The sequence below is a fragment of the Buceros rhinoceros genome, unplaced genomic scaffold (assembly GCF_000710305.1).
Source record: "Buceros rhinoceros silvestris isolate BGI_N320 unplaced genomic scaffold, ASM71030v1 scaffold621, whole genome shotgun sequence".
NCBI lineage: Eukaryota > Metazoa > Chordata > Aves > Bucerotiformes > Bucerotidae > Buceros > Buceros rhinoceros.
The window spans coordinates 1-10423 of NW_010394582.1; the positions used below are offsets into that span (position 1 = coordinate 1).

The 10423-nt window shown below is 42.9% G+C and overlaps 1 protein-coding gene across 1 annotated transcript in view; it reads left to right on the forward strand.

Moving 5' to 3' along the window:
* Window positions 1–2774: 2774 nt before the first annotated feature.
* Window positions 2775–10423, forward strand: part of PPM1K (protein phosphatase, Mg2+/Mn2+ dependent, 1K) — an 11882-nt gene continuing 4233 nt past the window's right edge. Inside the window, exons 1-2 of the mRNA XM_010145247.1 lie at window positions 2775–3272; window positions 3843–3943. Coding sequence (XP_010143549.1) covers window positions 2833–3272; window positions 3843–3943 — 541 coding nt within the window. The 5' untranslated portion in view covers window positions 2775–2832. The remainder of the gene's footprint in view (window positions 3273–3842; window positions 3944–10423) is intronic.

Here is a 10423-nt window from a genome sequence, read left to right on the forward strand (position 1 = left end):
CCCCGGGTCTCTCCGCCGCCCCCGTCACCGCATCCGGGAGGAAGAGTCTGCAGCGCAGACAGCTCTGCCATCGCGGCGGGCTTGCGTTGAAGAGGTCCGTGCCGGGCGCAGCCCTCAGCGGCGCGAACGGCGCTGCCGAACGACGCTGCACAGCCTTTGTGTGTACGGAATAAACCCATCCTAGTCAGTCGGCCGGGTACCACTTCGTAAGCAGAAACCTCTTTACATTTCTGCTGTCTGTGCAGTTTATTATCCAGGCAGGGGGTGAGATTGTACTGTCACGGATTTTAAAAAACCTCTGATTTAAGATGAGCTTGACATACGCAAGCATACAGTACTGGCCACATCTGAGGGGCTTGGAAAGCATGCCAGGCAAGTGCACTTACACCTCTTTCAGAGTTTTAAATTCCTTTTTCAATAGGTTTAATCTCCTGGGGCTGCAGGCGTGCCTCTGCTTTCTTCCGGGTTTCTTTTTTTTCCCCTTCTTGCAGTCTGGAAAATTTCCACATGCCAAGGAGCAGCCGGCCTGTAAGAAGGGCACCATGCATGTTGAACTACAGTTTAATCGCTCACTTCATTCACTTTAAGCACTGTATTTCCATGTCTGCAGGAACTATTTCTTTAAGTTAACACTGTACAGACTAACAAGGTCAGGTGGAGCACCTGAAACCAGATTTCCATCTGCACTCTCTGTCTTGGACTTTGGCTCTAACACCAGAGCCCCCTCTTCAGTACCTTGGTCTTGTTTTGCCCAGACAAGCTTGCCCTGTCTTTGCAAACATACCATTTAGGAAAGCACAGACCATTTTATGTCCAACTGAAAGCGTAACAGTTTACATCATAGAAACTAAAGATCGGGTTCCTACTCCTGACTTGCAGAGACACTTGAAAATTGAAACCATTGTCAGTATTTACGCTCACCTTGGAATAAAGGTGTTTTGAGAATTGATAGGGAACAAATGCATTAATTAGCTTGGGATTTTGGATTAATCCTCTGATTCGTGCTGTGGATACTGGCAAATCTAAATATAGATAACATTTATAGATAGCATGTTATCTATTCAAGCTGACTGGAGAGAAACCAAGTGTGGATTGTGTTAAACGGCAGACTTTCACTTTGGTTGTGCTGTGTTTCACAGAAGGAACGTAACATACTGTTGTTATGAGTCAAGGGTAACAGAAAAGAAAAAGCAACTCCAGAAGACAAATCGGTTTTTTAATACCTGTAAGTATACTGAATAAGGATGTGATGGTGCCATCACCTTGCCACAAAACGGAAAATCTTAAAACTTCAAGTGGTCAGTTCCGCTCAGCTGATGGCCTAGCCCATGTTCATCTGGTCCAGCAACACGCTTGGCCTTTTACCAAGCTGACGGTTACTGTCTAAGTGCTAACTAAAGAAACTTTCCTTCATCTAAGAAAGAATTGCGTGAAAGGTAAATCGAGAGCATCTAAATCTAAAGCCTTGAGAGGTCCACAGCCTTGAGCTGTGAACAAAAAGTTTAATGGAAGTTACTTTTGACTGTGTGTTTTTGCAAGCACCTGGGTTTTTTCTAGAAATCTAAAAAATTGGTTTTAACAAATATTTCAGAGCTACAGGTGCAGTTGTGGTTGGCGTGCGGGAAGTAAAACAGCAAGGCACTGCAGCCCAAAATCAGAGCATCTCTGGGGTACATGTGTTGCTCTTTGCTCCTTGATTATGTCAGACCATCCTGCTGTCCTTTTGGGGTTTTTTGGCATTCACCATGAGCCTGCATATTTTTAATTCCTTTATTATAGCATATAGCACCTTTCACTCATAATTTTGCTCTCAGCAAACTTCAAGCAATTAAGTTAGAAATCCTTCACTTAAAAATTATTGTTGTTAGTTACAGCGATCTGATTGTCTGGTTCAAATTACTCTGGTGCAACAAAATGGACTTAACTGCAAATTGCATACCAGCCTGCTGGACTTTAATCGAGCTGGGTGTTGCTCTACGTAAGGTTAAATAAGCCAATCTTTCTACATTTTTCAGGATGCTAGATGAGTCATTGTTAGTGAATTTTTATCTGTGCTGAGCCAAGTGGCTGGAAAAGAGATCTGAGAAGCTACTAGAAGATCTTGCTTGCCTATGTTAGCCAAGGGAGCCCATTTCAGGGTTTGGTGGCAGAGAACTTCAGGGCAGACAAAACAGCAAAGGGCTGCATATTTTTCTTTAGGAGGCAGGAGTCTGTGTGCAATTTTACACATCCATGGATACACTCTTAGTTGTCCTTCTCAGATAACCTAAGAAAATCCCAATTCACAGGTCTGTGTTGAAGAGTATTGGTCAGGTGCTTAATAAATGTGGCAGAACCGAATATCATGTGCAGATGAAAAAACTCTTTAAAATGTATGCAAGTATATTTTTCCTGCCTTTCCCTCGAGAACTCAGTGCAGATGTTTCAGCAATTGTTTGAAGATAACCTCATTTTCACAACCTTTAGCTGACAGGGAGCAAAGTCACTGTCATTTGCTCCATCACAACCTCTTCAACCTTTGAAAATGGAGGATATCACGATGGAGGTGGCCAGCAGAAATGCCTTACCTTGATCTATCTGCAGTACTCCCCGTTAGATGTGAGCTGTGTAGGATTGTTTCTCCATGAGTCATGCAGATCGTTTTAGTCTCTTCTAGGCAGTGCTGTGCTATGCGTGATTCCTGGCTCCGAGGGCAACATTGTTTCATGAATGATGTAACTGAAAATTCCCCTCCCTGTGCTTCTTGTTTCCTGAACAGTTTTCTCTTTGTTCTCGAAGACATTCCAGCAGCTGCGTGTCTTTTGTTTCTAGGAATCTCTGTGAAGACAAGTTATGTCAACAGCTACTTTAATTAATTTGGTACGAAATGGAGGGTATCAAGTAAGAAGGAGAGTCGTGCTGACGTCCCGCCTCTTGCAAGACGAGAAGCTTCCGGCAGCTGCCTGCTACAGCTCCACCTCCGATCGCCGTGCTTCCCGCTTTGATCCAGATGGGAGCGGGCGACCTACCACATGGGACACCTTTGGCATCTGGGACAATCGCATTGATGAACCTATTCTCCTCCCACCAAGCATAAAGTATGGGAAGCCGATTCCAAAAGTCAGCCTGGCCAATGTCGGCTCTGCTAGCCATATCGGGAAGCGTAAGGAAAATGAAGACCGCTGTGGTTATGCTCAGCTGACAGAGAATATCCTATACTTTGCAGTATATGATGGACATGGCGGGGCAGCAGCAGCAGACTTCTGTCATAAGTCCATGGAAAAATGTATCAAGTAAGTGTGCATCAAGAATTACAGTAGAGGTTCCTTCCTTAGGACTGGAAGGGAACCAGTGGTCACGCATACATTGTCACTAATCCTCCTGGGTTACACAGCCACCTAACTCAGCGGGACAGCAGGAACACTGGCCTGGAACAGTCCATTACCATGGACATGCTGTGAGCCACTTATTCGGTATGATGCCCGGCCTGTGAGCAGGCCTGTGAAGACAAGAGAGGAAAATACGGTTGTGTCCACTTTCCAGGAAAGGACTGGGAACACAGAGAGAGTGTGAGCTGATTGTTTTCAGACGGGGTCACTGTGATTGCTGACCCTCCGCTTGCTTACACTTCTGTATCTCAGTGTCACACCCCTGGGTGTTGGAAGAGGAATTTTTATATTTGCAACATTACAGGGTTATGCATCCAGTGCAGGTTGTTAGTAAAGTCATATTGTCTTTTCACTGTAGTCCAGCATTATGCAGGGCACGGAGGGGGTGGGGAGCTAAGGCTACGGAAAAGATTGATCAAGATGTCTATTTCTTGGAAGGAAGTTTTCTTTTTTTCTTTACTTGCTTGTTTCCAGAGAATTTCTTGCTGAGGAGGAGAACTTGGAAAGTGTTCTGAACAAAGCTTTTCTAGAAATAGACAAAGCATACGAAAGGCACGCTCGTCTATCTGCTGATGGTAGGTACAAAAAATATTTTACTTGCATGGGTGTGGAGGCTTTTCTTATTTGCTCAGTAGTTTTGTAGTGAAAAGTCCAGAAAAAATGCTTGAAAACAGATTTACTTAACATAGAATTTTGCTCAGATTACTTACTGCAAATGAAACAATTATGCTCTACCTCCTTAAAATGAAGAAGCTATAAAAAGTCTAAATCATATTTACTGGGGGAGATACTAGAATAATCATCAATGTATTTTTTAAACGTGATTCTGTCAAGGAAAGTGTTTGACAAATTACCGAAGGGAGATTTAGATTTGCAAGTAGCATAACTTTACTTTGTGAGAAACCTGCAGGGGGAGGTTGGTCTGGTTTTTATTGTTGGGGTTTTTGTTGTTGTTTGGTGTGGTTTTTTGTTTTGTTGTGTGTTTTTTTTTTTTTAAAGCTTTTATTCCTGTGGGTTAAAAATACTGTTTATTAACTATGATCATTCTTTAGCAGAATCAGGATCTTTAACCCTTCTTTCTCACCCGTGATTTTCAGGGTTGTTTTTTTTTTTTGTTGTGTTTTTTTTTTTTTTAAAGCTTTTATTCCTGTGGGTTAAAAGCAACGGTGTCAAAAGTTCCCCTTTCTAACTTGGCTGCTGCACCTGAGGAGGAACGTAAACCACAATTAATACAGTTGATATTGCTTCTGCACAAACAGAATCACAGGAGTAGCTGAGTGTGAAAGGGAAAAAAAGCAGTGAAGAGGAAAACAAGGCTGGCTGTGGTAAGGCTGTGGTAAAGGTGGCACCAGCCCTTTTAGACTCCTTAGTCCTGGCTTCTATTCAAGTTGTTGTGTATGCGTCTAGAGACTAAGTACATCTGACGTTCCAGTTCCAGAAACTGAAACCTAGAGAGAGTGACTTGGGAAGGGAGATAGATAGAGTTCCTGGTCGCAGTTCTGACACAGGAGATTCTTTAGCCATGAGATACAATTTTAAAAGTCAGTTTAGACAGTCTTAAAAAAAAAAAACAAGCCAAACAAACAAAACAAACCCGATAAAAAAACCACAAACCCCACAAAAACAAAAGAAAAAAAAAACAAACCCCAAACAAAAAGCCTGTCCCAGTGCTGGTGCGGGTGCTGGCAAAATGACTGAGGTCATTTCAGAAGAACAGAAACTGTAAAAGTTTTCTCTCCAAGAAAGACTTGAAACCGCCGAGCCCTCTAGGGTCTAAAGTGATATTGTATTCTAAAACTACCAGAGTCACTTTTGACCTATGGGGTGCGTTGGAACAGAGCTCGTGAGAGACACATCAGTAGAGCAGATGTGCTTCTTATCTAAGGGCCCCCTTGCAAATACGCTTTCGTAAAAGCCCAAATTCAAGAAAGCGTCTGAGTACAAGCTTATGAGCTTCCCTGGATCAGGACCGTCCATGTTCACTGTGAACTGACCTTCATCAGGGTCAGCTATGTTTGACCCCCTCCCCACTCCTTCATTAGTAGGACAGCCCTTGTTTTGGCTCATTGAAGTGACCTCTGTTAAGCGTCAGAACAGCTCCTTGAGGAGAAGGCTTGGGAACTGTATGTTCTGTTATTCTGAAAGCTGTTTCTGATTATAGCGCTTTGTGCACAAGACTTACGGAACCGGCTAACAACAGTATTTGGCAGACAAGCTGTGCAGCAAGCTGAGCATTTCAGAACTGGTTATAGAATTTTTTTGTATCATTTAACTGCTTACTATAGTATAATGCAAATGCCAGCAAATTTATGTAACAGTTACCAAGATACGTGACAAACCCTCTTCATTAAAAAAGCTTGAGGTCAAGTGAAATAGAGGGCAAAAGCTTTGTTAAACATCCACAGAGGCCACGCTCTGGCAAGCACTGAGTGTTTCTCAGGTAGCTCTTGCGGGAGTCAGTGAGATCTAAAAGTGCCCAGCGCTCTTGACTGGTTGCCCAGCTAAAAGTCGAGCTGTAAGGCAGAAAGTAGAATAACAGGGTGCACAGACAAGTGTGGATTTCTGAACAAATTAAGCTTTTTGCATATCTGTTGTTAAAATAATTCAATACTGTGTTGACTGCTTGGTGTGGATATTTTTGTTGTTGTTGCTGTTTTGCAAGTTACATGAAATTTCAATGCTTAGCACGTGTCCTTGTTAGAAGCCTACTTCCAAACTGATTCAGTTTGCCAGCAAAATTTCTGGTTAATTGTGGCTATTCTAGATGTGACAGTCAAGACTGTGGCTAAAGTATCTTGAAAATGGTGACTGGTTGTGTAACACTGGGTATCTGGGATATGCTGGATGCTCCTGAAGACTGACCTCCTTTTGAAACCTGGCCATAGCTGACGAAGTGGAAAATAATAGCTTAGTTTTGTTCCAGTAGATGACCCTGCCAGTGTTCATTCCTTTCACTTCAAAAAACAAACAAAAAACCCCCCCAAAAACTAGTGCATGTTGAGGATGTTCAGGTCTTTACTATCACACGACCAGCTTTGGAAGTGTGTGCCTGGGTGTTCGAAGGAACATAAGTCCTGGGACAAACCCCTGTAGTCACAATCGCATGGCTATCGCTTGACACATTGTTTATAGTACTATTTAAGGGGCAATCCCTCATATAATGATACAGATTCAAGAGGTCTAGAGATGTGCCTTGTTGGAGCACCTAGCAATGTCTTCAAGGGCACGGCCCTTTGTAGGTCACTTCACATTTGCAGAATATTTGAAATTATAGATGGAAAATACATAGCAGCATAATTTCTGTGAGCTTTCAATAAAGAAAAAGGTATTTCAGTGTGTTCCAGGTACTTCCACTGTGTCTGGCACGCAGCTCACTAGTGCTGTTAGGGTGCTATACTGGCCCAGTGGAGGCTGGTGCCGTATCCCCTTTGCCAGCGGACTGTTCAGTGTGTTCCAGGTACTTCCACTGTGTCTGGCACGCAGCTCACTAGTGCTGTTAGGGTGCTATACTGGCCCAGTGGAGGCTGGTCCAGTATCCCTTCTGACAGCGAACTGTACCTGTCATTTCACGCAAAAGTAGAAGAAACTTGCTGTAGACAGATCTGGGATAATCTGTCCTACACCTAAATCCATTCCAGTCATTAACAGCTTAGAGATATGTCTGAGCCCTGAAGCATGGTGTTAGATAGTGCTTAAAAAAAATACATTTCATTCACTCAACGCATTTAAATATATCCAGTCTCTCTTAAATCACCACTGAACTTTGTTATAGGACACAGTAGAGGAAGCTTATGTCCAACAAATACATCATTATCCACGGGACAACTGTTACCACAGATGGACAGAATTATCTGATATTTTTGACTGGCCATAAAAACCAAAATGTAAAGGCTGCATAGCTTTGCTCAGCAAGGACAGAAATAAGGGAGTGAATCATGAGCTTGAGGAAATTTGAGCATCTCTCTGGAGAAACGTAAGACAAACCTTATCCTGGCCTAGTGCAGTCCTACAGAGTACTGCTACTGCTTCTGTTCACTGCAATCCACTACCCAGAAAACAACAGGGAGTTTTTCCATCAGCCTCCAATTGACTGCATTCAACTCGAATCACATGGGCCACTCACTTCTGGAATAGCCATCTTATTAAAACATAGCCAGCTATTTACTGGTGAATCTATGTTTGAAAGGTACTCCTGGAATCTTATTTTGCTTAGCAAACTGCAAAAGTTATTTTGAAGTAACTAAATTTTGAAAGTAGTGGGTTTTGGTTTTGGTTTTTTTAAGTAAGTGATCATTCAAACATATGAATTTTATTTCTTTGAATATGTTAACCTGCAACACTGAGGAAAAGGGAGAGCTGCAGAAATTATTCTGAAATATTTGATAAATCCGTCAACATTACAAAGGCAGCCTTTTTATTCATGGGCCCTGATTATTACCTAATCAATTTAGAAGATTCTAATTACAGTATTAAAAGGGTGTTTATTTTGCCTATTTTCCCATGGGTCAGAACAATTCGTATACTTCTCTTCAGTGCCTTTAAGATGGCCCCATTTTAGTTGGCACCAGTTCAAATTCCCCATTTTTGTGTTATCTATAAACATATATATATATAAATAAACAAATTACCTGGAGGAAACAGATTGGGCCATATTCTGTACTGAAGATGTTCTTCAGAGTGGCCATTCTTGCCATATATGAGACAGCTGGCCCTCTAGCATTGATAAAATTCTTTGATTGATTTGTTGGTTTGTTACTTACCTCCACAGGAAAAAAAAATGCAGCTTCTATTTTGGCTGAATTTAAACTGGTTTTGTCACACAGTTCTAGAGGGAAGTCAAGAAGAGTGGCAATTCCCCAGAAATACCAAGGCTGATTCATCTGTGGCCAAAGATGCCTGTGAAAGCCTCAAGTACTTCCTATGCAACCTGCCAAAGAGTGCAGGCAAAGCCAAGAGAGGCTACTTGCCCTGTTCTGCAGCCCTCATTCTTTCATCTCCAGTGTTGCAGGTTTATTTTGTTTGAACAAAGTCCCTGGGTGAATTTCCTATTTGCCTCTGTGTGCGTGTTATTTGTGGCAGACACTGTACCTGGTCAGCAGCTCTAGAACTGGAGGCCCTGGACACTATATGGTGGGCTTCAGTGGAAAGAGAGATCTGCTTAATTTTGTCCCAGGTGAAGGAGTCCGGCGGTTCCTAGCCTGGACTACTGGAAGGTTCCCACATCCTCTTTGTCACATTAGTTGAGATGACTTGCAGTAAAAGTTGTCCAGTGAGTGTTAAGAACCTATTGAAAGATCTTAGTTTTATAGTGATATTGTTAGGAAAACAAAATAAACTCTTTAACTGTTAAAACCAATAAATATACCGATGCAACGTATTTTGATATTATTAAATAACCTACCAGCAGTTATAGCAAAGCAGTAGAAACATTTTCCCATCATCATTCCTGTGTTTTTGAGCTGTGCTAGAAATCACGTAATGCTTATAGTCTAGCTACGTCCGTGTTCTTGCACGCCGAACCAGATCACGAACTGGTTCCAAGGAAGAAAGTGTGAGCTGGAGTCACTCTGACTATAACCACAATTCTGGACAATTTCTGGATTTGTTCTTTTGGACCATCCCTTGATTTTGCGATAGTGGCTCTTTTCTTTGAGAGTTTTCACTTGAAAGATGCAGATTCACCCGAGTGTCCAAATGCTTCCAGCCATTTATGAATTAGAATTAAAGACTATGGATGTTAACTTTTCCAGAAACTGCTCATGTTTGTCAGCATAATTCCAAAACCAAGGAATGAAATGGGAGAGTAGCGGCGGTTCTGCATTAATTTTAATGTCTAAATAAAATTATTTTCTGTGAAATAAAAAGGTAGTTTCATGTAGGTTCTCCATTTCACTTCTTTTAACTGTTGGCTAAAACAGGTATTTTACTGGTTCTACTAAAATTTCTAATCGCACTGGTACTTGTTAGCATCTTACTTTCGTCATGTGCCTCAAAGTGAGCCTGCGCTGGACTAGTCCTTGCTTTAAATTAGAAACAGGCTGTTGGTGCTTACCTGAATAGTCAGAAGCTCCTGGCATCGAAGTAGTTTTGAATATTGCAGCCTGCATGGCATGGCATAACGTGGTCCATGGTTTGCCCTAGGTCACCATGGTTGAAGTTCACGATTGACCTGTTGGTTAAGTATACAGCTAAACCACGTCCTCACTGCAGTAATAATACCTGTTTTAAGTAATAACACAAACTTAAACTCTTTTGTGAGGTTTTTTTTTTGATTCATCAACTCACTGCTTTCGCTGCACAACAAGGCTCAATGCATCTTTCAGGGGTTTATGCTCTTCAATTTATTCAATTCCTCCCAGACCTTGGAGGGTTGAGGAAAGAGCTCACCGAGGATCCAGAGCCCTCGTGTTTCTGTATCCGCAGTACGCAGGCGGTCGTGCTGCCTGAATGCTGCTTGCTGGCAGCTGGTCAGCGGTGGGGCTGGCTGGCATTCCTCGGGCTCAAACGCTCAGTCCTGTCTCAGGTCCATCCCGCCTCTCCGGTGTCAGGGCTGCAAGGCCAGAGGTGGGAGTGCACGTGGTTGTAGCTGAGCTCTGCAGAAGCGGTGATGGAAAGATCTTTAACTGTTAGTCATGAGAAAACAGACATATAACTGGGGATCCTCATTCCTAACAGCCCCGAACACCTCTCGAATTGGCTTGCTTTTAAAACCTGGAAAATCCCAGAATGCAGGAGCCAACCATGTTTTACCTATGGAGTGCTGAGACCTTGGAGGGTTGAGGAAAGAGCTCACCGAGGATCCAGAGCCCTCGTGTTTCTGTATCCGCAGTACGCAGGCGGTCGTGCTGCCTGAATGCTGCTTGCTGGCAGCTGGTCAGCGGTGGGGCTGGCTGGCATTCCTCGGGCTCAAACGCTCAGTCCTGTCTCAGGTCCATCCCGCCTCTCCGGTGTCAGGGCTGCAAGGCCAGAGGTGGGAGTGCACGTGGTTGTAGCTGAGCTCTGCAGAAGCGGTGATGGAAAGATCTTTAACTGTTAGTCATGAGAAAACAGACATA